Source organism: Desarmillaria tabescens (assembly GCF_030435595.1).
Source record: "Desarmillaria tabescens strain CCBAS 213 chromosome Unknown EV420scaffold_1, whole genome shotgun sequence".
NCBI lineage: Eukaryota > Fungi > Basidiomycota > Agaricomycetes > Agaricales > Physalacriaceae > Desarmillaria > Desarmillaria tabescens.
Window position 1 is genome coordinate 2,862,570 of NW_026848300.1, and position 25,731 is coordinate 2,888,300.

The 25,731-nt window shown below is 48.9% G+C and overlaps 7 protein-coding genes across 7 annotated transcripts; 3 read left to right on the forward strand and 4 right to left on the reverse strand.

The window, feature by feature from the left end:
* Window positions 1-9,434: 9,434 nt before the first annotated feature.
* On the forward strand, window positions 9,435-9,838 carry EV420DRAFT_1498029 (uncharacterized protein). The gene has a single exon (XM_060470951.1). The coding sequence runs from the start codon at window positions 9,495-9,497 to the stop codon at window positions 9,810-9,812; it is 318 nt and encodes a 105-aa protein (XP_060339827.1). The 5' UTR covers window positions 9,435-9,494; the 3' UTR covers window positions 9,813-9,838.
* A 403-nt stretch (window positions 9,839-10,241) lies between these two features.
* On the reverse strand, window positions 10,242-12,527 carry EV420DRAFT_1473142 (Mechanosensitive ion channel-domain-containing protein; the record flags this gene model as incomplete). The annotated part of the gene is made up of 3 exons (XM_060469104.1): window positions 10,242-11,233; window positions 11,280-11,961; window positions 12,015-12,527. 3 exons carry the CDS (start codon window positions 12,525-12,527, stop codon window positions 10,242-10,244), a joined length of 2,187 nt encoding a protein of 728 aa, XP_060339828.1.
* A 187-nt stretch (window positions 12,528-12,714) lies between these two features.
* On the forward strand, window positions 12,715-15,850 carry EV420DRAFT_1256643 (fungal-specific transcription factor domain-containing protein; the record flags this gene model as incomplete). The annotated part of the gene is made up of 5 exons (XM_060466781.1): window positions 12,715-12,997; window positions 13,057-13,655; window positions 13,703-14,362; window positions 14,415-15,069; window positions 15,120-15,850. 5 exons carry the CDS (start codon window positions 12,715-12,717, stop codon window positions 15,848-15,850), a joined length of 2,928 nt encoding a protein of 975 aa, XP_060339829.1.
* A 283-nt stretch (window positions 15,851-16,133) lies between these two features.
* EV420DRAFT_85797 (uncharacterized protein) lies at window positions 16,134-17,660 on the reverse strand. Its single transcript, XM_060483754.1, has 5 exons — window positions 17,543-17,660; window positions 17,198-17,489; window positions 16,908-17,143; window positions 16,761-16,856; window positions 16,134-16,712 (listed from the first exon to the last, which is right to left on the reverse strand). Exons 1-5 carry the CDS (start codon window positions 17,565-17,567, stop codon window positions 16,417-16,419), a joined length of 945 nt encoding a protein of 314 aa, XP_060339830.1. The 5' UTR covers window positions 17,568-17,660; the 3' UTR covers window positions 16,134-16,416.
* EV420DRAFT_85796 (cobW-domain-containing protein) lies at window positions 17,661-19,151 on the reverse strand. Its single transcript, XM_060483753.1, has 6 exons — window positions 18,909-19,151; window positions 18,791-18,854; window positions 18,687-18,736; window positions 18,600-18,636; window positions 18,373-18,550; window positions 17,661-18,320 (listed from the first exon to the last, which is right to left on the reverse strand). Exons 1-6 carry the CDS (start codon window positions 19,045-19,047, stop codon window positions 17,754-17,756), a joined length of 1,035 nt encoding a protein of 344 aa, XP_060339831.1. The 5' UTR covers window positions 19,048-19,151; the 3' UTR covers window positions 17,661-17,753.
* A 105-nt stretch (window positions 19,152-19,256) lies between these two features.
* Window positions 19,257-23,250, forward strand: EV420DRAFT_1257045 (Frag1/DRAM/Sfk1 family-domain-containing protein; the record flags this gene model as incomplete). The annotated part of the gene is made up of 20 exons (XM_060466806.1): window positions 19,257-19,432; window positions 19,483-19,541; window positions 19,594-19,859; window positions 19,957-20,029; window positions 20,081-20,225; window positions 20,279-20,421; window positions 20,472-20,801; window positions 20,857-20,919; window positions 20,966-21,605; window positions 21,662-21,940; window positions 21,994-22,039; window positions 22,090-22,115; window positions 22,169-22,199; window positions 22,250-22,309; window positions 22,359-22,485; window positions 22,541-22,660; window positions 22,714-22,783; window positions 22,838-23,024; window positions 23,080-23,154; window positions 23,212-23,250. The coding sequence occupies 20 exons, from the start codon at window positions 19,257-19,259 to the stop codon at window positions 23,248-23,250; spliced, it is 2,955 nt and encodes a 984-aa protein (XP_060339832.1).
* Window positions 23,251-23,379: 129 nt separating this feature from the next.
* On the reverse strand, window positions 23,380-25,697 carry EV420DRAFT_85978 (uncharacterized protein). The gene is made up of 7 exons (XM_060483755.1): window positions 25,550-25,697; window positions 25,396-25,497; window positions 24,990-25,349; window positions 24,839-24,939; window positions 24,638-24,788; window positions 24,420-24,583; window positions 23,380-24,374 (listed from the first exon to the last, which is right to left on the reverse strand). The coding sequence occupies exons 1-7, from the start codon at window positions 25,617-25,619 to the stop codon at window positions 23,565-23,567; spliced, it is 1,758 nt and encodes a 585-aa protein (XP_060339833.1). The 5' UTR covers window positions 25,620-25,697; the 3' UTR covers window positions 23,380-23,564.
* Between the last annotated feature and the right edge of the window lie 34 nt (window positions 25,698-25,731).

Here is a 25,731-nt window from a genome sequence, read left to right on the forward strand (position 1 = left end):
TTGCTCCTCTTGACCCAAGTAGCTTTCTTCACTGAGTATCCCTTCCATTTGACCAAATATTCTGTTATGGTCCTCCAGCTGTGTCCTCGACCAACGACGCGGTCGCGGTCCTGAAGTAGTTCTTCTACTTCGTATTCTTCCTCGCCTTCCACGAGTTCCAGCTTGGGTGGCAGAGGCTTTTCCTGGTTAGAAAACTCCAGGGGGATGTACAGAGTTAGGTATCATTTGTTGAACTTGTTGTGAATTTTCCATCCTGGTGGTAGCTTTAGCTCGTACGTGGAGGGCCCCTTTTTAGAGATTATTTCAAAGGGGCCGATGTGCTTATTGTCTAGCTTTTTTGCTGGTCAGGGAAGGTGAAGGTTGGTTGAATCCAATCAGACTTTGTCACCTGATTGGTATTCCTGTGCAGGATGAGTGTGTTTGTCGTAAGCCTTTCTCATAACCTCAGCGGCTTTATTCAGAGAGTGTTCTGCCTGTTTGCATACTCTCTGGAGGCTTTCAACAAAGTCAGTTACCAATGGTGTTTCTGATGCCCTCACCGCAGTTGGGTGAATTTCCCTGTCTCGTCCAAAGACTACTTTGATGGGAGAGAAGCCCATTGCAGAGTGTTGGCGGTTGTTGTGAGCGAATGCTGCCCACTGCAGCCATTCACTCCAGTCATCCTGTTTGTGGTTAACGAAAACTCAAAGGTACTTTTCGAGTTCTTGGTTAACCTGTTCCATTTGTCTGTCTGTCTGAGGGTGATAGGCCATTGATGGGTTTCCTTTAATATTCATCATTGCATACAGCTTGGTGATGAATTTCAATATGAATTGTGGTCCCCGATTGGAGATGATTTTGGAGGGGGTAACCCCAAATCGACAAATGATCTCATCATGTAAGATCTTGGCCCATCCACTCGACAAGAGTTCTTTCGTGCATGGAATCAGCACGATATATTTTGAGAATCGGTCTACAATGACTAGCACTGCATTGTAGCCCTTAGATTCTGGAAATCTGGTGACCATGTCAACCAAGATATGTTCCCAAGATTGAGATGGTATGGCATTGGGATGCAGCGGAGCTGCCTTCTGCTGCATGTCAGTTTTTATCCTTTGACACACTTCGCATCCTCGTACATAGGTTTCCATGTCTCTCCATAGTTTAGGCCATCAGTAATCTCTTAGGACCAATTCCTTGGTCTTTTCGATTCCTGGATGTCCTGCTGAGACGTGATCATGGTAATGGGAGATGAGCTCCCCTCGTAGTGTGTGATCACGAGGGACGTAGATACGTCCATCATAGTGGAGAAGGTGGTCTTTTTCAATGACCCCCTTCTCATGACTGAGGCTTGAAGCGATTCCTTTGTCCCATCATTGGCGATCGCTGGTCACTCTTTGAATTTTGCCGTGAATTTCTTCCTCTGTTGGCATTACTAGGGCACAGAAGAATTCTGGCTTTAGGAGGATAATATCGTCATTATCCTTTTTCCCTTGGTCGTGATCAGCCCACTGACTCAAGAGGTTGGCTTTCCTGTTAGACGCTCCTGGTTTGTGGTTGAGCATGAAATGGTATTCTGCTAACTCAGTGACCCATCACGCTTGTCTGTGATTGAGTTTCTGAGGTTTGTGGAAATATTGTAGGTTTGAGTGATCCATCCAGATTTCGAAATCTTGACAGGCACCCATGAGATAATGTCGCCATTCTTCCAAGGCAATCATTATTGCTAGTAGTTCCTTGTCATAAATCTCGTAATTCTGTTCCATTGTGGAAAGAGATTTTGATAGGAATGCAATTGGGCACCATTTCCCTTCCTGTTTTTGTGACAGGATGACACCAATTGCCCCTTCGCTGGAGTCTGCTTCCATGCGAAACTTGTTGTAGTCATTTGGCATCGCCAACACGACTGCACAAAATCTTTAGGACTTCTCGCACAATTCTTTGGTGTTCCACCTTGTCTTTTGTGAAGATGAGGATGTCATCCAAATAAATGGTGACCTTTCCTTGAGCAATGAGATTTTTAAAGATATCATTCATCATCCACTGGAACATGGCAGGCGAATTGGTTAATCCAAAGAACATGACCATGGGCTCATAGAGTCCTCGGTTAGTGTGAAATGTGGCCTTGAACTCATCTCCCCTTTTTATTCGAACATTATTGTATCCCCAGCGGACATCTAGCTTAGTGAAATACCTCGCATCCTTGAGCTTATCCATAAGGTCTGAAATAAGCAGTAAGGGATAGTGATTTTTGATGGTTATTTCATTAAGCTTGCAGTAGTCTTGTACTGGCCGCAGTTTTCCATCCTTTTTCTTGACAAAGAAAAAGGGGGATGCCATGGGGGATTTGGAGGGTCGAATTTTGGCTGGTGGCCAGGTTTTTGTCAAGGAATTTATCCAATTCCTCCTGTTCCTTCAGATTTAAGGGGTATATCTTACAGTCCAGACTGGCATTGGTGTTGGGAATGAGCTCAATGGCATGGTTCCAAGGCTTATGAGGGGGGAGTTCATCAAAGTTTTCTTTAGCGAAAACATCGATGAAGTCTCGGTAGTGTTCAGGGACGATTTCCTCAAACGACTTTACTTCCTTCCCCTTGTGGGCCTTAGCTGCTAAGTCATTGGCTTTATGCCCCACCGCTCATATATGAAAGGCTTCTTCGAAGTCTATGATGAGGATGGTATCTCCATCCTCGACTTCAGTTTCCCACTGCTGTTCGGGATCCTTGTCTGGGAGATGGAACAGTATTTTGCAGCAGTCACAGCATGCCAGGGTTACTGAACCTGTGTCCCAGTCAATGAGTGGGTTGTGCCTCTGTAGCCAATCATGTCCTAGGAAGATGGGTGTTGTCTCTAGGTCAACGACTGCTAACTCAATTTGTTCGCTGTGATCTCCGATCTTGAGTTAGACTTCAGCGAACTCAGTGATATCACCACCTTTGTTTCGGGTACCATCCGTGTTATAGACCAGAGTGGGGTGGGCTGCTTTATGCATGGTAATACCATGATCACGGGTCCACTGTTGGTCAATAGTGCTTCCCATACAGCCACTGTCAATCAGGGCTTTCGCGGAGTGATGAGCCATGGTATCGAAGGTTTCCAATTGTAAGGTGATTGTGATATTTTGCCCCTTTGCTCCTCGGATGTATTGGGGTGGTTTGGTAAGCTGGTCCATACGTTCCAGCTTTCGGTATTCATCCAAATAGGACTCCCTGACTTGGTTTTCCAAGTCAGTAACTAGTGGCTCATCCACCTCCATTTGTCATCGAGGGTGGACCCACTGTCTGAGAAGTGATATCTTCTCTCCTAGGGTTTTGGCGAGTCACATAGCTTGCCAAGTCCAGGTGGCTCCAAAGGGCTTCAGCCATTAGGAGTCCTGAGAGTACTCCACTGATGCTGGTAGCATCGGGGTCTTCCTCTCGTTGTCACAGTCCATAGGCCGCAAAGGCCCTGCTCCTATGACTGTGCGACCGATCAGTTCCCTTTCACCTTGGTGTGGACACCCACTTGGGTTAGTTGGGACTTCATGGGATTTTGGAGAGTTCTGTAAACTCTTTAAATAACTAGGATCGCCTTCACCATTAGCACCTTCCTTTAGGGAAGCATGTACCTGGGAAGGGGAGCCTCTCTCCCCTGTTCAGCCCACTTGATCCTTGTGGGCGATTGAGCTTTTTTGGCCAGTGTCCTCTAGGGTAGAGGTGGCCATTCCCTGGTTATCCTTTTTACTTGGTTCCACGTATGGTGCTGGGTTGTCTCCCGAGGCTTTACAACAGTCTGCCATCAGGTCTGCTGGGTCCCATCAGCCCTCGGCTTCATCCCTAGGCTCGCCTAGGTTCTCCGACCTCACCATCACTAAAGTGGTCTGTTGTCAGGGAATCTTGATGCACAGGGGAGATGCCAGTTCACCATCATCTGGATCCACTGCTGCTATATGTGACTTTCCCAGGAGTTGGACTATATAGTCCTCATTTTGACCTCCTGTATGGTGGATGTCACTCGCAGGGAACAACAATGTCGCACCCCCAGGGTTCCACCCCTGGTTGCCTATCAAACCGGTAGACTCCGCTGTGTCATATGTGCACCCCAAAGGGGTATTTGCAGTGGCTTGGACACAGCCGGTACCACCAGTACTAGGATTTGACTGGTGGGGTTCATTGCTAGTGAAAGCAGCGGAAATCCCGTGTATGCTGTTGATGGGCAAACTCAAGGGTCCCCCTCCTGCTTTTAAGTACGCGTCGAATGGCTGGGACAGGCGTGAGGAGCCCTGTCGATCCTGGGATTCATTCCTGGTCATACCTGGACTCTTGATCTGTTGATCGAGAACTCGATCCAGGTTCTTGATCAAACAATCCAGAGTTGCTTCTGGATCCTCAATCAACTGATCGAGATCCATCTCACACTGGTACAGCCTCGAGTTGCTAGTCGGGTCCGACCCTTTTGTGCCTGACCCTTGGAGTTCATTGCCTGACGGGCAGTGGTGATCTCCTGCTACACTGTTCTTGTTTTGCAATTCCTTCGTAGTATGAGATGAATGCGATATATTGTTACAAGTATCTACAGATACAATATAAGCATGAATATTTGTGTCATAAGGTGCACCATGATAAACCCCAGCCAACGAAGTAGAATCGCAGAGTCCTACGCCAGCATCTCTTTTATCTCCTCAATCTCTGTCGAGCTAGCGAGGTCTTCTTCCTCTATTTCTGCTAGGATGGCTTGGAGACAGGTTGCAAAAGTCGATGGTTTTTTCTTTGGGAATTTCAACCACTTTGACTTGTCAGGCAGGCACTTATTGTCCCACCCCTGGTGTCCAGTGTGTCTGCACCGGAAACATCGCTTTTCTCTTTTGAGATGATCAATGTCCATAGGTTCGCCTTCACCACCATAGGTGAATCCAGTGGCATCCCTTCTGCCCTTTGAGCCACTCAAAGAGCCCCCCACTGTTCTGGGCTTGAAACCAGCAGTCCCACTGGGATACTTCCTGCCTTGGGTGAGATGAACTCGATAGTTCTCATCCATTTGTAGGACCCTGCACCTCCACTCCCAGTAGGTGGTAGGCCGCATATTGTCTCTGCCCATAATAATCTGTTTAATATTGGGCCGGATCACGAGGGCAATGACTTCCTCCATTTCCTTGTCATTGTGGAAGTGCTCAGCTTCCATGGCCAGCTGTTCGAATCTCTCGAAGAATTCGATAGCCATTTTGAACTGTGCTTGTTGCAGTTTCTTCCATTGCATTCACTTGATTTGGACCTCTGCTACCTCCCTGAAACGTGTTTGGACGTTTTTCTGAAAGGTTTCCCAGGAGGGAAGGCAATGTCTCCCACTGTGTGGGTCCTTGTAGTGTTGTTGCTGATGGATCCACCAGGTCATCGCTTCCCCACCAAATCGGTGGGCTGCAAAGACCACTCAACTTGGGCCATACCCATATGCTTCGTTAAGCACGAAGTATTGGGCAAAGACCTCGAAGTAGTATTTGCAGTGATTAAAGAAGCGATCTAAGTCGCTGGCCTTCCCATGGAATTTGTCAGAGACTTCTATCAGTGTCAGTTTTACGTTTCCCCAAGGGTTGGGTTGTCCATTGGGGATAACCCATCCATTTGGCAGATCGGGGGGTAGAGAGGGGTTGGTAGGTCGCGGTAGTGATCAGAGATTTTGATCACTACAGGGTGATAGTGGTTGTGCCGGAGGTCGAGGTGGTATGGGTGGAGGTCCTCCTGGGCCACCGCCACCTCCTCCAGGAACTACGGGTGCTGGTTCACCCATTTTTCCTGTTGGTGCTGTTTGTGAGGCCTCTCCAACCATGCTACGGGCATGGAAGGTGCCTCCTCCTGCCGCTTCCAGTCCTAAGGCACTGGAAGGTGCCCAGGTAATGTCTGGAATTGGGTTTTCTGGGCCCACTATTCCCAGGTTAGAGAATGATTCCTCACCATAGCGTCTTCCTGGTGCTATGGGGCGGTTGGGATGTAATTTGTTCCAGTCAATGGTGGCATGATACCATGTTTCGGTGCAAAGTATCCTGTCTTCCAGTGCGGAGCCTAGTTCTGCAGCATTGTATGCTTGTCCTTGGTCAGACATGGTCCAATCTACATTGTACTGCAATCGTCTGCTTGTCCATTCTAACATCTGCTGCCATGTTAGATCATATATTTGCCGGTCCATAAGCCCCTGTGCTTGAGCCCTGGACAAACTCAGGTGGGTCGTCAGAGGGGCTTCCACTATGGGGGCTACTGGGCTCATCCTCCTGGAGCCATTGTTTGATGACCATCCTGGCTCTGGTCCAGGGATCTGACCTGTTGTCGTGATCAGGCATGTAGCTGATGACCTGGTATCTGGAGAATATTGTATATTCTGCATACCAGTCATCATTCCACTGCCATATGCCCCAGAAGTATCGGCAGTACTCATCCCAGATCTCCAGAGCATCTTCACATCTCCAGATCCAGGGCCATAGCCCTCGGGGAGGGAGGAAACCTCCATCGTAACTGTCAGGTAAGAATCCTCCCTCTGGTACAAGGAAGGGTTTGAGCTCAGCAGGAGGCTTTGCTCCCTCATACTTGACCATGGCCAGGGCTCTGAGACAGCGACAGATGGGGCAGTTGCAGTAGGGGTATGGATGGGAAGGGGTCTGGTCAAGCTCCCTTGGGACATGGTTCAGGAGGATGATAGGGTCCAGAAAGGGTTGGTCTCTGGCAAACCAGTTGAGGATCCTGTCTCCTTCTGGAGTGTCTCCTGGAAAGATGACCCACTGGCCCCTGTTAATTGGGGATCCTGGGTGGGTGTAGTACTCTGGGAGCTCCTCATTATTACTGTCAGAGTACTCAGTGAGTACGACATCGTCGGGTCTGTCTCTGACAGCATCGTTTGTGGAAGTTTCTGAGATGTGGGCAAAATGGGGCTCAGCGAAATCTCTGAGGTCGACGATGGTGATAAGAGTCTGAGGGAGGACTTCGGACTCAGGTTGGGGAGATGACCAAATAAAGTCTGACTCATGGATGGAATCGTCGTCCCACTATGAAGGGGGTCCTTCAACTCTATAGGTTCCATCGGGGGTGTATGACGAGAGAGAGGTTGGAGCGTCATGCCACTCTGGCTCTGGAGATTCATCTCTTTGATGTCCTCCTGCGTCGCCCACTCCCCATACATCTCCTCTGTCCTGGGCAGGGAGGAACGGGTTTTCACCTTCTTCAAAGGTGGTTTTTTGCCGGGTTCATCCATGGACGATTCGGTTGAATGCATCGATGTAGAACCCACTCGTTCCCCTTTGATAGAGATGCCTTCCATTGTCGTTGAACCCTGGGATGGCTGCCGATAACTCTGTGGAGGAGATTGATGGCTCCCTGGAGTCATTGTCATTGCCCCAGGTCATGGCATCCCAGGACCTGTCTGTATTGGTCCAGTACTCGGTAGTAAACCTGGGGTCGACTTGGTCATCTCCATCATCTGGAGGGATGCCGAGTCGTCCGAGGTCTTCTTCCCAAAGGGATTCTTCACCTTTACCATCTTGCTGATCCTCGCTCTGAAGCTCGAGTGTGGGGGCTCAGTCTTCTCTGTCAGATAAGGGAGGTTGAAGTGTGTCTCACTCCCCCCTTGGCTGTGGTGTGACTGACCTGAGCCAGATGGTGCTTCCTGTTCATGAGGTTCCTGTTGATGAGCCATTGAGTCCATGTACTCTCCCTCTTCTGGAGGTTGGTGCTCTTTGGCATCGGGTTGGTCGGGTAATGTGGATAACTGTGACTGCAGATAGTAGTGTCAAGATACTGAAGGTACTTCTGAAGATAATGGCGGTGTGGTCTGAGGGGGTGAGAGGCATAAAGTTCATTGTACCACAATGAGTGTTTATGGTCTCGAGGTATGGTGGGTGCCGTTTTAAATAACGGGCTGAAGATTTCTTTTTCTTTGGAAGTATAACAGTGACTGCCTTGAAGTGGTACAGTTACCATTGACAATGGTAAGGGTAGTAATGGCAAGCTTCAGCTAATTGTTAAGCACTAACTCTTAGTCTAAACCAAGGCTGATCTCTATCCTGTCACTCGCATTCGGTGATTCAGTGTTAGAGAGGTGTTGGTAGATTATGAGAAGTTAGGTGTCACTTATAGCAAAAGCAAGAAGCTTGTAAGAGTTAGAAGTATATAACCTTAGCCGAAGCTGGGGTCTAAGGCCACAGTGTAGGCTAGCTTAAATACATGTTAGACTCGTACTAATAATAGTATCTACAAGGGCACGTGCAGCAAGAAGTGTGCCTTTCAACGAATGAGGAGTGAAGACACTAAAAGAAGTGTACTTCCGACGAATGAGAGTAAAGAGCACATGTCACCTGTATCTTCACGGGACTCCATCTGAATAGGCTGCATCCCGTAGACTGCCCTCGACTAGCGGTCAACTCCTGTCCAACTACTAAGAAGCATGATGCCATCAAGAGAAGCATGATGATGCATGCGGTTCGTCAGTCATCCAGGATGCGGCAGCTGTGAACTGGGGTGACAGCAACCGGGTAAACGGGTAAGGAGTGTGCTGGTGGAATATCGTGGGTCCGAGAGATAAGATAGGCAGGTCCAGGGTTCTGAGGGATAAGGATAAGATAAGATAAGGAAAATAGGGGTAAAACCATAATACCGTCAGACAGCTTGAGACCATACCGGTGCAGGGTGGTTCTGGATGCCTATGGATGCCAGAGTCCAGGTGAGAATAGGGAAGAAGCCAACCACAGATGGGTGACAGTGGACCTAATTTTGAACTGTTTTAAAGCAGAAGGGAGACCCTCAAGCTTGCCCCCAGGTGATGACATCGATGGAGTTGGCTCAGTTGGGATGACTGAGCCTTAAGGAGGGGGTAATATTATGGATTTTCACTTATCTTTTGCTAAGTACCTTACTGACTCATATATGCTTAGTACTGCACTACACGGACATCACATACATCCTTCTATTTGGACTAACTGTCAGCTCATCGTACGATTCTCGGACTTATTAGCTATTATTTTTAGGACTACTTTCTTGTATTTAAGCAAGCCAAGCTGTGGCCTTAAGCCTCAGCTTTGGCTAAGGTTCATATACCTAGTTATCGACTCTACTATTCTTGCCTAGGCTGTCTAAGTATCCCTCTAAAGGACTACTTGTGCCTGCTCATTGTATGCTTGACCGAAGTGCGAGTCACATCACGAGTTTGACCTTGTTTGTCGTACTAGTGGGCTACACCTAACTCTTACAAGCTCCTTGCTCTTGCTATCTAAGTGATGCTCTAACTTCTTACAATCTGCCAATGCCTCTCTATCACTGAATCACCAAACGTGAGTGACAGGATAGAGAATACACCTTGGTACAGATTAGAGTTAGTGCTTAACAGACTTGCCACAATACAAAAACAAAAAACCAATGCCAGGAAATAACATCTTCATATCTGTGTTTGGCTTTCTTTCACATGTTGTATTCAAAGATCATGATCCCTCCAAACACAATCCACTCTGCAAAGTCCATCAGTTCATCATTGATATTGACAACATTATATTTCTTGGCTGCATGCCTCTCACACCTGCAAGCCCTACAAAACCCAGTACATATTGTGTCCATTTGTTCCTATTATACTTGTCATTTCTGATATGGTACTGTACAGGTTCATCCAATCAAGGAAATCAAAAACAGACTCTACAAACAGTTAACTTCAATGTGCCCAACAGTCTGATGAAACATATCAAGCAAAAACCCCAAACAACATCGTCTACTGGATGCAGTCCCACCCTTACTGCATCTGCATCTACTTCCTCCTCCAACAATCCTTCCACTGACAAAGACAATGATAACAATGACTTTGAGCATGTTGAAAAGAAGAATGAATGACTGACAGAGACACTGAGACATGAAGAGTCGGAGGACAAGTCGTTGCATCGAAGAAAATCATACAATATGTGTAAAATTATGTAAACAAATCTGATAGCTACCTAAAAATACCACGTCTTTCTCCCGATCCTAATCCGCACGGATCACCGCTAGTACCATTTCATCAGCAGACTGGACATCAACAGTATGGTTACAGGTACAGCTGTAACTGTTGCTATCCGCCTCCTCTACGGTCGTATCCGTAACGGTACGGTGACCATCCCTACTCGGAGTCTAGTCCCTAAAAATGAATAAGTATGATTGTTCCTCCACTCTATGGTAGTATGTAAGTATGCAAGATATGTATAGGTGAGGTGTAGCTAAATTCAGATGCCAACATACATAGGTTCACGTTCATCTCAGTCATTAAGATATGTGACCCAGCCCATCTCAAAACCCCCCTTCTGCATTCGTCCCCCTAAATCCTGGACTAGGCGCACTCAGATGCTGGCTCCCACGGAAGCTGCCAGCATTACCGAGTGTCTCCCTGCTTGCCATATACAGGCTCTGGTGTTGTAAAGGATGCAGATGCTGCTGCCCATCCCGAGGCAACAACACGGGCTGCACAGGCATTGTCCACCTCACATCCAAGTCCTCCAAAATCGTTTTCAAATTCCGCATGAACTTTGTCCTTCGCACCCATCGCGCACCCCAATCCTGCCAGTTTGGCCGGTGCTCCATTGCCACAATCAGGTGAATAGCATTCTGGTACTCCATCTTGTCAATGTTGAGATCCATGCCGCTCCATTCACGATTGTTCTCGGTCACGAATGCCTTTATACATGTGCGAATTTCTTCGATCACCGGCAAAGGTGTGTTGTACGCTAACTGGATGTTCGTAGTTTCCCACATACTACTGGATCGCCGGAGATTGTGGATCAGTTTGGCGGAGGAAAGAAGGGAGTTAGGTGCGATAATCTCTTGCCCATCAACCCGACGGAAGGTGGTACTGAAGAGTCCAAATTCACGAACCATGAGCGCCTGATCATCTATCATAACGAGATCACCAACGTCGAAGACATGCGTAGAAAAGATGAAGATGAGGGAATTAAACAGTGTCGCGGCTGCGTTGCCAAAAATGAAAGAGAATCCAAGAATGATGGTCGCCAGTGGAACAAGTGACTCGAGCGTGTTGGATTTGTTAAATATGAGGAGACAGCAAAATATGATACCGACAAGGGAGCAACATAGTAGGACTGCGTCCAGCTTGGCTACAGCTGAACCAGCATCCTTGAGGGAGGCGATGAGCGATTTGCGCTCACGATAGATGCGTTGTACTGCTTCGCGCATCTCCCGTTTACTAATGTCACCGTTGCCGTCCTTGTCAAAGAGTGCAAAGGCAGTGGTAGCCTCTTGCGTACTCCGGAAATACGGATAAAAGTCTGAAACCGAGTAAGGCATTATCGGACATGCAATGGGAGTTATTACCTTCGACAATCAGGTGATCCCGGTCAGGATCGACATCATTAAGGCTGCGGAACAGCTTTCGTGCGAGCTTTCGCGCCGAATAGAGTCCTCCCAGATCACCTTCACGGTTAAATTTGGAATTTTTGAGCGCGACTTGACCGATGGCATCACCAACTTGGTCAATGGCGCCGCCGACCTGATCCACGATGACGCCAGACATGAAGTTTTTGCGCTTGCGACGTCGCTGGGCGCTCCGAGAGGCAGTGGCAGGCTTCTCCTTGTTAGCATCCATCTCGTTACCATGTCCTAGCTGACTTTGGCTTTGATTGCGTCCATGCTGCGCAGCACTGTTCAAATCCATACTCGCCCCAGGACTCTTGTGCCCTCGCCTCTTTGGACGCTTGTTCCCGATACCAAACACTGGCTGCGCATTGGAAAGCCTATCCAGCGCGCGGAGACCCAGCTTGTTCTCGGTCAGGCGATCTGCCAGGGCCTTTTGATGGAAATTGATGGCAACGAACTGAAGGAAGACCTTCTCAGCTAAGATGATGATTCCGGCAGCGAACAACGCCTGCATGATTCGATTAATAATGACCCAGTAGTTTCCAGCTGGCTTGTATACGGTGCGTATAACGGAAAGCGCAATCCAGGCCCAGGAAATATCGAAGGTTAATTTAACCCAACCCTGAACAGCAAGCGCAAGCTAGATACGAGGCGTCGTCAAACAAGGAAACGAAATAACGAAATAGTGAATACCTCAATTTGCATTTTTAGCCGTTCCAGCTGTCCTCCAAATACGACTATCAGGCCTACGATGAGCCGAGGAATAGCATCGACAACCAGATACGTCACGCATGCGGCCGCCCATATTACGGTTAACCACAGACTCCATACATGGACCTGCGTACGCACGCTGCTCGTGAGTTCCTTGAAGCGCAGCTGGACGACGAGCAACGGTGTGATAAGTATTGCACACCCTAATATCCCGATAATGAGTACTCGGACCCAGCGAGATAGCTTGATGAAAGCAAGATAGATAAGACGGCCACGCTTGGCCTTGACACCGTCGCCGTTCTTGGGGCCGGAAGAGTCGTTGTCAGACCAATTGAACTCATCGGACGTGTGAGTAGCAGTGGTATCCGAATCGGTGGACGCCCGCGTCGACGTCGAGGGCTTTTTCTCGTGTTCATTTGTGGGAGAGCTGGAGGTAGCCACCGGGGCATAATCTCGGGTAACAGGGAACGTCGGCGGTGGACTCGCCCTGCCCATGGTACTACTTCTTGGAAGATGGCGACGGAGATAAGCACTGAGCCCAAGTGACAAGCGGGCCGGAGTATTTTTAATCTCCGAAACTGTATATTCGCATTCCGACAGATGCACGTGGGATGATAATACCACCCGAGCACGTCGTGCCATACAGCGTGCTCAGGCCTTCGCCAATCGATCGGTAGCAATAATGCTCTCCAACCAGCTGCCAAGTGCTAACCAGCAGCTGCCCGGTGCCGTGCCGTCGTCACTTCAGTCTGCTTTGCAGATGAATCCGCCGCCACCTATGCCTATCAAACAGCCATCACCAAACCAGGAAACGCCGCCAGCATCGACGCCAACAGCGGGCGCAAAGCGAAGACGAAAAAATGAAGGTGGAAACGAAGAAGGACCGCAAGGACCAAGCGAACCTCGTCGACTACGCCGATCGCACGAAGCTTGTGCCAGATGCAGAGGGAAGAAAATTAAGGCAAGTCCCGACTGCTGGCATTTGCCGTCGGTGTCGCCCGGGGCAGCTCAGCAGCGTACAGAGCTGATACTTGCTTTTCTCTCCAGTGCGATTCAAAACATCCACGATGCACTGCTTGTGCTACCGCTGGCGTCGAGTGCAACCAAGAAGACCGTCACCGCCAGACGCTGACCCCCAGAGGATATACCGAGCGCATCGAACTCCAGCTTGCACAATGTGAGGCCTTACTCAAACGCCATTTACCTGGCTTTGCTTTGGAGAACCTCGAGGAATTCCTTGCAAGGGATGGCATCGATATCGGCGGCCCAGTCCCAGCAGCATTCCAGTTGAGCTCGTCGCCATTACGCAACTCGTTTCGTCCAGAACAACCCGTTCCGCCTGGTGGACCGCCAAAGGGATATCCTATCTACCCACCGCCCCCAGGCATGCTGCCTCCGCCGCCAGGTTATCCGCCCCATGCCATGATGCCGTATCCGCCGCCGGGTCCTTATCACCCGTCCCAAATGCCGCCAATGCCGGGTCCACCTTACAATCCCCACATCCACCCTGCATTCCAGCAGCATCCTCAGTATGTGCCGGCAGAAGTCGTCGAGCAAGGGCGCACCGTCACAACTGATATCAAAGGTCAAGATCCCAAATCTAACGACATGTCCAACACCCAGGTGAGCTCTATGTATGCCGTCTCTGGATCTCTCTCATCGTAACTTAGTCTCTGGCCAAAAATTTCGGTGTTTCTGCAGCAATTGTCAGCGATCTCAAGCTCGGCCCAACGCATATCGACAGGGAAGATCTAGCAGTCGGATCCAACGGCTTAAGCTCAGGTAGAGACCGTTCGATTGGAGAGACCTCTGCTCCTCGTGATACAGCAAACTGGCGTACGGTGTCAGTCAGACGCAACTCAAATGCTTCTCTGAACTCACCTCGCCTTCCTCTCATGTCACGCAGCTCTGATCCATCCTCCATCGATGTATGGCTGCCTAAAGATCGTGGAATGGTCCAGCAGGTCGTAGACGTCTATTTTACCCGTCTCAATGTGCACCGTCCTGTCTTCTTCCGCAAAGTGTTTGAAAAGGCACTGGACGACCTCTATGCAGAGCGTACCGTCACTCATGACCCAGGGTTCATTTGTAGTCTGTACCTCGTGCTGGCTCTGGGAACCCTCAGTGAAATATCCAACCGGTCCGCCAAACTCGATGTAGACACCGACGATCCCATGGTCACCGGTGCCACCAGACCTAAAAGCTTTGCTCCCGACTGGCCAGAGCATGACGAATTCTTTGAACGTGCGCTGAGCGTGAAACCTGATCTCCGAGTAACTATCTCCAGTCTGCAAGCACTTATTCTCTTGCACTGGTATTTGTATACAGAGGTACGCTTTCCGCCCACCAATGTGTGCATGCTGCTAACATGCCCGCCTTCAGCGTCAAGGACGCACCTTATGGCGTCTAGTTGGAAGCCTTGTCCGTCTTGCTATAGAACTCGGACTTCACCATGACCCCACCACTCAGCTCAATCCCGCAAACCAGATGAGTCCTAACACTCAACAATGCATCTTTTCTGAGGAAGAGAGCCAATTGCGAATTCGACTCTGGGGGATTGTCTTAGTGCATGACCGCGGAACATCTCTTCTTCTCGGCCGTCCGCTAGCCATCGCACCTTCTGACGCCAATACACCTCGTCCATCTCGCATGTCTTCCGCTGCGCGGCTTTCTGGGTTTGGAGAGGATTTTAGCGAACACTTCGATCTCTCACACCCTATTGCGGAGATACAGGCCGATATCATCAATTCATTGTATTCTCCTTCGCGACAGAGTGGTGATACCATTATGCGAAATGCTACTCGAATTATCAAGAGCATGGTCGAGTTCCGGCGCGGGCTACCGGACAAATATAAGTATTACTTCTCTGGCACAGACGAATGGCCAATGGAGCGAAAGAGTAAACTCGTGCAAGAGATTACCGAGGACGAAGGTTTAACGCTGCTCAAAATTGGTATATCCCGAATTCTGCTACTTCGAGCATTATTCAGCTTGAAGGAGCTCACGTATGCCCAGCGTAGGAAGGCATTGGTGGATGGTAAGCTGTCCTTCAATTGGGTCGAAGTAATGATACTGATTGACTCCTAGCTATCATCACGTCACATAATACCATCATAGTTCACAGTCAACTCATCCGATACCCCGATATCGCCTTCTTCACCTCACCGATCCCACTCCACATTGCCGCCATGGTGATCCTATACGGCCATATGTCAAAATGTGATAAACTCCCACGGCATACCGCCCTAGAGGATGTATGGCTTGCTTTGGACATGCTTCCTCGATTCCGCTGGCGATGGGAGCGTAAGGACGTTAACGGCGGACATCCTTTAATCGCCAAGCTAGCTGAACGAGTCCTCGAAGCCAATCTTCACCAAGTCGGGCCCGCTACCCATCCCGTCCTTTTAAGCGAAGCCGATTGGGATGAAGACACCGTGCTAAAGAGCCCCAATCTCACCAAGAGTCAACAGAACACCCCTACTCTGTCGACTCCACCGTACGGGACCGGTCCCCAAAACCCACCGTATAGCCCACAACAACGGCAGATGAATGGTGGCTCGATGAATGGGACCACGCCTCCGGGAAAGAACGCGCCTATGCCTGATTGCGGGCACATGTTCTACCCATTCTATCCAGAGGCAGGGCAGAGTGAAGTTAATAGCGTTGAGGGTCATAATCATCAAGACTACAGCCAGTTGTTGGCTGTTGCTGCTGTACCACCTTCCCAGGACTCGTACATGTCCGAGGAACGAGATGGTGCTGTCCAAAATGAACAAGGGATGTGGATACAGAATATGCCTCAGGTGAGCCGCTCCTGAGAAGTTGAGTTAGCGTGTATTCATCCTGTTTCATCTAGCATCACTCTCCTTCCCATAGGAATGGATCTATGTCGACGTATGCAATCCCGCCTCAGGCATGAATATTATCGTTTTCAAGGTAATTTCGCGTTACGTGTTGTTGTATGTCTTTAGTCTTTTTATTCGTCATAACCGGATGGGCATACTACCCTTCTTCCCTGTTACAATAGCTTTCTTATCCAGTATGTACACTGCTACCCCCTCTCGGCGCGATGCTTGGATATAATATTATGTTCAGACGCGCTGACATGTACCTCTGTTCTCCGGTCGTTGCCACTGTACTGTGTAAGGTACTTAACAATTATGATACGTTTTGCCTTTGCGGATGGGAACAACCTATAAGCCACATATGATTCAAGCGAGGATGTGCTGTTAAAACCTGTGCCCACACATGTTTCTACCTGTAAAACTACATATAAATACACTACAATAGAATGTCTAATTAGATAGTGTAATGGGGATCATAAATACCAGATACAGTGGTCGACCAAGAGAAACAAGCTGAATGAAAACAATTACGATATGTCCTATAGGATTTTCTCCATTCTTTCCAAGGCAATATCGACACCGCGGATCAGCAAGGTGACTTTACTGGGAAGTATTGCGGCGGCAGCATGATCTGCGTCTGTGGCGCCATAAGCGATATTTTGATCCGTTATGGCTTTTTCTACGGCTATGGGAAGACGAAGGGTGATGCGCGCGAGCCGTACGGTGAGACGAGAACGACCGAAAAGGTCGAAGTATGACAATTGGCGCAGGGCGTGTTGGATCTCCAGAAGACGGCAAAGTTCATTGTGAAGCGCATATATGCACGTCCGACAGGCTGCACTAGGATTAGAATCGACGAGGGTGAGTCTGCTGAGATACGTACTCAAAGCGCGCTGCCGTATCCGCTGGAGTGTCAGAAGGACTGAATTGATGCCATCTTCGCCTAAACTGAGTGCTGGATTGATATCATTGATAGCTTCTGCAATATGAGTGAGACATAGCAACGATTATAAGAGATTGTGATGCGTACTGAGGAGCGTGCGAATGACTTCGAGATCTCCGTCGAGAAAATCGTTGAAGACGCCGATTACCACGCTGCGAAAGGTTTCTTCTGCATATCCAGCAGGATGCGCAGAGAAAACATCGTAGGTAGATGAGGGAGGACGTGAATCATATAGGCGCTTGGAGGAAGGTTTACTGAGAATATCATATGCCACAGCCACTTTTTGAAAAGCTAGAGTGGCGTTGGCCTCCGAAGGAAATTTACTATCAACACGTCAAGTCAACGACACGCAGAAGCATCATGTTGAATGTACGAACTCTGGGTGGCAAGCACGACTGCGAGAGAGGTACGCGCGACGAAGGGCCACCTTATCGAGGTTGGCTGCCTTGGCAATGCCCAAAACTTTGTATAGGTCATCGTTCTCCAAGACTTCCTTGAGCGTGTCGTAACGGCCGGTGTCTGCTGCGTCTGCAGAGTGCAAGGTTGGGTATGATTTGTCGGTGGTGGGTAGGCCTGAGGGCTCTGCTGTCCATGTCAGGTATCTTCGTTCGTAGTTTTCAATATCTCTATCCTCCTCTTCATCCACTGGTAAATGAAAATATGTACTGGCTGCAGGGAGAAGAGGCTCAATGAATGCTCAGAGGCGAAGAAACAGAGCGTACCAGTAGAGAAAGCGTAGGAGAACATGGTGTCTAAGGCCAAGGGCCACACCGGAAGGTGGAAAGGGGAGTGCTGTGGGAATCAGTAATTCCAGGCAATGGAGACATAAATCTGGCATGTGAATTCGCAAGAAACCATTCACGTGATCAAAATATCATACGGAAGCAATAGCAGTGTCTAGACATCATTTGCGAGCCGCGGACCGTCGACGGATTATCCGATCCTAGCACCAAGAGCACCGGCGAATGCTCTTACCGCCCTCTTCACTTCCCCCCTTTCTCCCATAGCCGTCAACCGGATAGCTGCTCTCTCTTTGTGTGTGCCCCTTAGCACGGTCAACTCATGTCGCCCAAATGCCCAGTTTAATATGTATACTTCCTGAGAGCCGAAGCGTACGAATCCCTTTACCCTCCACACGCTCTCCTTCGAAAGAGAATCTAGTGCCGTCTGCAGCTGCTCCTGTGTAATACCTTCCTCCGACTTCTCGGACCCAGTAACTTCTTCGTCAACATGTCCATTGGCATGAGAATCGCAATTGTGATGGTGGTGTACCGATTTGTCGGCCCCTCGCAGAATTGTTACAGTCTCGACTTCATCTTGGTGAGTCACGTCCTTGTAATCTTCCGCTTCCATGAAAAGTTTCGTCTCTAACCCAAGAATCAGCTTGGGATCTACACCCTGCTTTCCTTGGCATCTAATTTTGGGGGTAAGGTCATTCAACGTCCCCAAATGGTCTAACACGATATCTAATTGTCGCTCTGAGACATGTTCCCACTTGTTCTGTGGATACTCATGTCAATCGTCAATATAAACCCTATGACAGGTGACTCACGATAAGGATCATGTCGGTATAACTAGACTGCATCTTTGCAGTTGGTGAGGTATCTTCATAACCTGTAAAGTTTTCCGCATCTATTACTGTAACGATAGCATCCAATCTAAGACCCCCGCCGGTCTCACGTTCCAATTCGCGTATCTGAAATGCCAGCGTCGCGGGGAAAGCTGACCCACTACAACGGATGTAAGTTCCTCTAAAATCAAATGTCCCACATGACGCACGAGCATTCAATTATGATACGGTCTGGGGTATATTTATCTGTCCGTCGGATGAATCATGCAGCTTTTAAAAGAAGAAATTTCCCTCACCTTTGATCTCTAACAACGCATTCTGCATTTGACCAACTAGGACACAGCACCTATGTTGTCGTAATTTGCTTTCAGATCGAACAGAATGTACAGTCATCGCTTACATGCAACCATTGAGAATTTCGCTGACAGCGGTCAGACTAGATTGTGCCGCCAGCTTGCTATCCACTAGGGGCGATCTTAAATTTAGTTGAATGGTCTGGAAAATTCAAGGTAATCCACCTTCAACGTCACCAAATTCATTCTTCAGCAATACAACCTTGTAATCTGAAGGAAGCTGTGGTAGCAGAGAGAGAATCAGTGTCGTTTTCCCCGCCCCAAGGAATCCAGTGATGACGGTGATGGGAATGAACGGGGCCATGAATGGCTCGACTTCAAAGTCCGAGCCGCGACAAGTTCGATGGTTCCTGAATGGGAAGGCTGTCGATCATATGACATCTCGTAATTCCGCTCACGTCATCCCCATTGACCACCTCCGAATTCCATCAAGCCGACGAGACTCTGCTGCACTGCTCTTTCCCCGATTTCAACCGTCGCTAGGGCGCGACGGTCTACTCGTCGTCTCCCCCGATGTCGAACACCAATTTCTCTATCCCAGCATCGCACATTACTCGTGCACACACGTGCTTGGCGGCCGCCGCATTCTTAAGCGCTCTACTCGTCGGATCCCTGCTGCATTACAAGAAAATCGTGAAAAATGGTGTCGCTGGATACCCTCAGGAATGGTTTCCGTCGGTTTCTGCAACGTGAGTGCTTCTCCCACTGCCATGAACGACGATGAGCTGACTGTATGCAGCATCGGAGACTGGTACCCGGAACGAAACTTGTTCCAGATATTCATCGCCCTGACGTCTGGTACGCCCAATTCCATCTTCCGTCTTCTGTTCTACATTTACGTCGCGTCTAGGGCCTCGTTTTGGACTTGTAGCCGCCCAATATCTGTTACACCGGTCGTCCCAATCAACACTTCCAGTTCTCGTATTCATTTTTGGCTTGGTTCGGACATTGTCGTGTGGTGGATGGGTGTACATCACATCCAGCGATGACCATGACATGCATGATTTCTTCATGATCACCTACATGGTTTGCAATATACCGTGGATGCTTGGTGGTATTGCTTGCACCCCGAAGCAGAGTTCGCGAATACGTAAGAAACGGCGAGTAGCACGACTCGTCGACAGAAATCTCATGTCTAACGCACGTAATATAGACGCATTGTCGCAACGGCGTGAGTTGATAAACTACATAAGTTGATTCTGTTCTAATTCAGAGCAGATTCTTCGTATCGATCATTCCCCTCGTGTATTTCTTTATTCAGCACAAAGTTCACCGAATACCTGGAGGTATCCCTCTCTCTTTGTCGTGCTATGCTTCTTTCTGACAGACGCTTGTAGCATATACCCGCTACAGCTTCTTCGAGTGGGGCCTCATCTTCTTTGATGTCTTGTATGATTCCATAGCAGAGGCAGAGTTCAAGGATGCCGCCCTTCAAATTTCTCTTAACTCTTTGGTAGTTAAGGATCAGAAACACGAAGAAATGTATCATCGTCTTCATCGACTTGCTTAATATCCATTCGCTGATCCTTATGCAGTCACAATGGAACACCAGTTTGTATCAAGGAGAGCAAGACCACATCTGTTCCAACCTCTATGCCGAAGCTCGAATCCGTATCATTCAATCTGTCCACTGTGGTCCAAAATCCTGTTGTAAGCTTTATATCCGACGTTTATTTATGTGAGCCCAGTGTCCTCGGTCTCTGTTGATCGTCATCTCATTGCCTTCAGCATATGTATTCTGGTCCATATTTACGTCCCTGACGCCAACTCTCTTCTACTTTTCTGTTTGGGAGTTGGGGATCGCAGGTCATGAACTCGCACTGCTATCTGTCCTCTCACCATTCCTTCTGTCTGTATCCCCACTTCTTCGTTGGGCAAGAACACTGCCAGCTCAGATATTCCTGCATTTCTTATCATTATCTGGCTTGGTGGCCTATCTCCTTCAAAAACCTCTGCAACGCTTGTTCGTGGTCGCATTTGCTGCATCTATGGCTGTTCTGAGACAAACAGCTGATTGGGCTGCGTCTGATGAATATGCTGTTGGATATCAGGGTATAAGTGAGTCTTAATGCGTCCATGAAACATCGATATGTAGTTACGAGTCCTCCCGCAGCTACCGGCCTCGGCTTGACGCTGTCTTCTCTACTGAAACATGCAAATCATTCGAACAATCCAGGTATGCCTCCTCTGCGACACTGATAACGCTTCTTACAATTATGCAGTTTGGCCGTTCTTGAATGAGCATTCGGGGGGCTACAACAAATTAGGCATTGCTCTAGCACTTCTTTGCCTCCTAGAATCTTTGGTCCGACCCGCCCCAGAACAGCGAACCACGGTCCAAGCTCTCACTTCGAAGGCAAATCATTGGCTTTTGAGTGCTATACCACTTGGTAGCCTAATTTTCACATTGCATTCCCTCTTCTCCGATCCAAGCACGACGATTGCGTGGTCGTGGACTGGTTACGAGAATGGACGGCCCCGAGGCCCCCTGCCACATTTTCATGGCTCTGTAACCCTTGTATTTCAGGCTCTAGGTTTATTCACCGCCGTCCTGTTTTCTTCTGACGCTGGTAAACGTTTTAACTTTACGTCGCACCCTCTTTGGCTGGCTTTTGGCTCTGGGTCTTCGTATGTGATGTATCGATATCGCAATTGGTTAGGATACGGAGGAGGCCTGGGTTTAAGCCTTTTCGTCATGTCGATTATTCCGGTCGTTCTGCAGCTAGCTGCATCTACGGGGAAGGTGGCTGAAACGTATTTTACAGCCATGTTTGTCTACGTCCTGTTGAGCCTGGCGAGCGTATGGACTGTCGCCTATGCCTTCGTTCCAGGCGGCGTTTATCTGAGGGAGAGATCGGACCTGTGAGTTCTATCCGGCATTCGATTCTTTATTCCTTCCGCATTCAACATCATAATAGGGTGTTGGTCGCGCAAATGATGTGTTTATCTCTGGCCTTCGTTCAGCCGAAGGGAATACCCCGACCAGTAGTAACAGCATCTGTCCGGATCTACGCGTTTCTCCTCCTGGGCTGTATCTCCACATTATCGGTGCTTGCGACACTTTATAGGATGCCTTCTTCTGCCATACAACCATGGAGGACTGGTCCAAGAATCTTGCGCACGGGTATCTGGACCTTACATTTCGGAATCGACAATGCGGGACGTGACAGCCAACGGAGGGTGAGAGATGTAATAAGGTGCTGATCCTCCGTGCGACATGTATCCTTGTGCTACGCTGACAATCTGATAGAGATCTAGAGCTTGACGTAGTTGGCTTTTTGGAAACAGATCTACATGTGAGCCTCTAATGTATTATGTTTGTGCGCTATTGATCAAGCCTTTGAAGCGAACGGTGTTTGGCAATCGTGACTTGTGAGTTGTCGCTCATAACCCGGTAAAAATCGACATCTCTGAACATCTCATAGGACTCGGGTCATCATAGAAGACCTAGGTTATGTTTGTATTTTTTTCTCCGTGATGAAGGCTATATGCTGACATATACCTAGAACGTGGATATTGGTCCAGGTCCAAACTCTCACACCTGGGGTGCTGTACTGTTGTCCAAGGTACTATCGAACTTCCTTTGATTTCGGTTGGCTGACAGGATGAGAATAGTTCCCAATCATCAACTCGACACATCACTTGCTACCATCTCCTCACGGCGAACTCGCGCCTGCAATCGAAGCCGTGCTTGATGTGTTCGGCACTTATATCACAGTTGTAGTATCCCATAACGGACAAGGTGGGTGAAGCTGCGAAGCACCATATCCTGCGTGGCGTTGACCAGTCAACCACAGAGGAAGATCCATTGGATCGTGAGCTTCAGAGCAAGGAGTTGGCTCGCATCATGGCGTCATCATATCCTAGACCGGTCATATTCCTTGGCTATGTCGTGACAAAGCCCGGAGCATTGCGTCGTAAGCTCCATGGATATATGTACAGATGAATGGCCTACTAACGTCGCGGACAGCGAATCCCTATGAGATTTTGACCGTCGACGGGAAAATGCATGATATCGACGACGAAGATAACGATCGATGGTAACTTCCATCTCTTCTTTTGGCTTCCTGCTAATGAACGGACCATTTATACAGGTGCGAATACATACTCTATCGAGGTGTTTACCGTACTTCGTATGCTCGAGTGTCCCGGGGCACTATCACAGACACCGAGCTCCAGGTCGGGCAATTTTTATTGCCTAGACATGGTACAACTGTCGTCAACGACACTCACGAAGCCCGATATCTACGATCCCATAAAGAGGATCTTCCAGAAGAACATGTCGGTTTCTCTGTTTCCATATGGCTTGCAGTACTAATGTCTTCTTTACGCTCAGTGGCTCCCAATGGCGTACTACGGAAACAAGTGGCGAGGAGGTGTAAATGGCCATTTCTATCATGTATTCAATACGGTAGGTTCCGAGTTTCATTGCTGCCAATCGAGCTTGATTAACGTGCAATACTCCCAGCCTTTGTATTACAAGATTCCAGAGGACGCTGTATTATGATGTTATCGTATCTTAAATTTAGTGCTCTGACCGTTCTGAACCTGCTTTACAGACTATCTGCGTTGTTGTTTGTTTTCCCTGGGCACCGTGCCATGTAATAATACCCATACAATGCGTAGTGATCCCTCTCTCAAGTACGTATGACTTCTTGTAAGCGGAGGAAAGCATTTGCCTGTTGGAGTACGGGCGTACAAGATGGCGAGTGTAAAGTGTGGACTGTCTGGATAAGGTGCAGTGATCCACTAAAATAATTACAACAAGGCCGAGGTACGACATGAAGAAATCGAATGGTAATAAATAGGTCAAATAGCAGCTCATCTGGTCAATGGACTCGCCGCTGAAGTCTTGATAGTCTCGAAAACTGTGCCCTGCCCACCAGATGATCTGACGGGCACAGCTGGAGGCTTTCTCCGCTTCGGTGGTATTGGGGGAGGAGCTGAATAGACGCCAGGTTGCCTGAAAGCCGGTGAAGACGGAGCGCTGACCGCCACGGGCGCAGGTGGGGGTTTCCGATGCTTAGTTCGAGTCGGTTCGCCGCCAGCATCGGATTGGGCAGACAGATCGATGTAATGAGGTGATGGTCGTTCAACGTGAAGTCTCTCCACATGTTCTGAGCTGGAAGTTCCTTTCCGACGTGGGTAAGGGACCGGGGGTTTGGATGAAGTAGATGGAGCAGCGGTCGCCACGCCAGAGAAACTACCGGCACTAGCGTTACTCGGTCTTCTTACGGCCCCCACCCTGGTTCCCTTGGCGCCATTCATTCCATTCACTCCCTTCGCGACCAAATTTTCTGCGCTTCGGGTAGATTTGAGCGTCTTTCCAGGCGTTCCTGGACCGACGCCATCAACGCTCGCTGGAAGGCCCAGGTGGCTCCGGCTTGGCGCAACAGTATCGCTCGGCGTAGACGATCTGGACACGTCGTCTGCCTTTTTCAGCTGCACGCACCACTGCCCTCCGAGACACCGCTCCACGAGCCTTTTAGTCGTCGGATTGATATCGTGTATTCTGCTATCCCGCACCAAGCTCTCCAAGGCGTACTTGATCTGAGGCCGCTTATATGGTACATCCTTGAGTTGCGTCTTCGTTAATAGCGGATGTAATACGCGGAGATACGTATGTCGCAGCTGAATGACTTTAGCTAAGATCCGGGATTCAGCTAAGCGACTCACCGACTCGCTATCTTCGTCCAAATCAACCACTTCTCTTAAGAACACGTCAACTAGCACGCATAGATCGTTCGTATAGAAATATTCTTCGGTACCCTTTGTCGTAAATAGTAGATAGATCAGCTTGAGTACCAGTAATTGCATGCACAAGTCGTCTGGTGTCCGCTCTAAAACAGAAACCGATCAGAAACCGCTTGCATCATAGAAAAGAAAGAGCTCACGAGCTCTGTTGAGCATAAATATCATGTTTTCTCCAAAGGTCTTGCTCGAGCCTAGTCGCCGCATCAACACCCGCAGAACGCGGTTCTTCTCTACGCCGCTCTGTTCGCGATCGCATATAGAGGCCACCATAAACTGTTCGTTGAACGCCACCTGTTTACCATCAGCGCGAGAGTAACAAATGTGAGAACACAAGGTCTCACTATTAGCTTTATTACGGAGTAGTTGAAGGTCTCGTCCTGGACATGTCTTGTCTGCTCCACCAGGTCAAATAAGTAATCAACGAATGAATCGTCGAAGACGCCTAAGAATTGATTAGAAGATTCATGCATCACGACAGCTGGATGCACTCACGTAACTCTGCGACGGTGAGCTTCTGCCAACGACAGACTTCATATAGCAACTTCACACCTACTAGCCTTAGTTTAGCCTCGATGACGCCGTCCTCGTTCTCATCAATCTCAACGAGGGTATGGTCCATAAGCAACGGTACCAACGTGCCCCACCGCTTTTGCGCGCGGAAAAAATCGGTTTTTCGCTGCCCGTACCGGAGTAGAACATTGAAAATAACGAGCTGAGCGTGTGGGTCGGTATTTGACTTGACAGTCTCTGCCAGACTCTCGCACATTCTCTCTGAGTGAAAGGCCCACAGCTCCGAATCGAGTAAAAGGTCAACCGCATGTTCCAGCTGGAGCGGTGTTTGCAAATAGAGTTCTGCAGACATGAGGATGATTTAGATGGCTTATCGATGAGGACATACCATGATATATGGCACATAATCCCAGCCACCTGCTCATCATCCCGTCCAGCTGTTGCAGCGTCGGCGGGGCTCCTCGTGGCATCGTCAAAATGTCGTCCAGCTCTACCCACGAGTCCGGTCAATAACTGTAGCTATATATACTCCCAACACGTACCTGACCAGAACTGTTGAGCATTCTCGACGACGTATACGATGCCAAAGTCGTCTTCCATGGCGAGAGACATGTTCCCTGGTCATCGAACGGTGGAGGTAGGAATGGGAGGAGAGTAAATTTGGATTGATTTGGTTGCGGTATGGCTTCGGCCCTTGGCTTCAGATGACATAATACCGCCCGGC

Coding starts and splice junctions, on each gene's coding strand:
- EV420DRAFT_85797 (XM_060483754.1), bottom strand. CDS start 17,567: ATGTTCTCCTACGCTTTCTCTACTG. Junction 17,144..17,197: donor AGTCGTGCTTGCCACCCAGA/GTTCGTACATTC, acceptor ACGTGTTGATAG/TAAATTTCCTTCGGAGGCCA. Junction 16,857..16,907: donor AGTCATTCGCACGCTCCTCA/GTACGCATCACA, acceptor CTCATATTGCAG/AAGCTATCAATGATATCAAT.
- EV420DRAFT_1498029 (XM_060470951.1), top strand. CDS start 9,495: ATGCCTCTCACACCTGCAAGCCCTACAAAACCCAGTACATATTGTGTC.
- EV420DRAFT_85978 (XM_060483755.1), bottom strand. CDS start 25,619: ATGTCTCTCGCCATGGAAGACGACTTTGGCATCGTATACGTCGTCGAG. Junction 24,789..24,838: donor ACTCCGTAATAAAGCTAATA/GTGAGACCTTGT, acceptor GATGGTAAACAG/GTGGCGTTCAACGAACAGTT. Junction 24,584..24,637: donor ATTTATGCTCAACAGAGCTC/GTGAGCTCTTTC, acceptor TTTCTGTTTTAG/AGCGGACACCAGACGACTTG.
- EV420DRAFT_85796 (XM_060483753.1), bottom strand. CDS start 19,047: ATGGCCCCGTTCATTCCCATCACCGTCATCACTGGATTCCTTGGGGCG. Junction 18,855..18,908: donor TGAATTTGGTGACGTTGAAG/GTGGATTACCTT, acceptor GATCGCCCCTAG/TGGATAGCAAGCTGGCGGCA. Junction 18,737..18,790: donor GAAATTCTCAATGGTTGCAT/GTAAGCGATGAC, acceptor ACGACAACATAG/GTGCTGTGTCCTAGTTGGTC.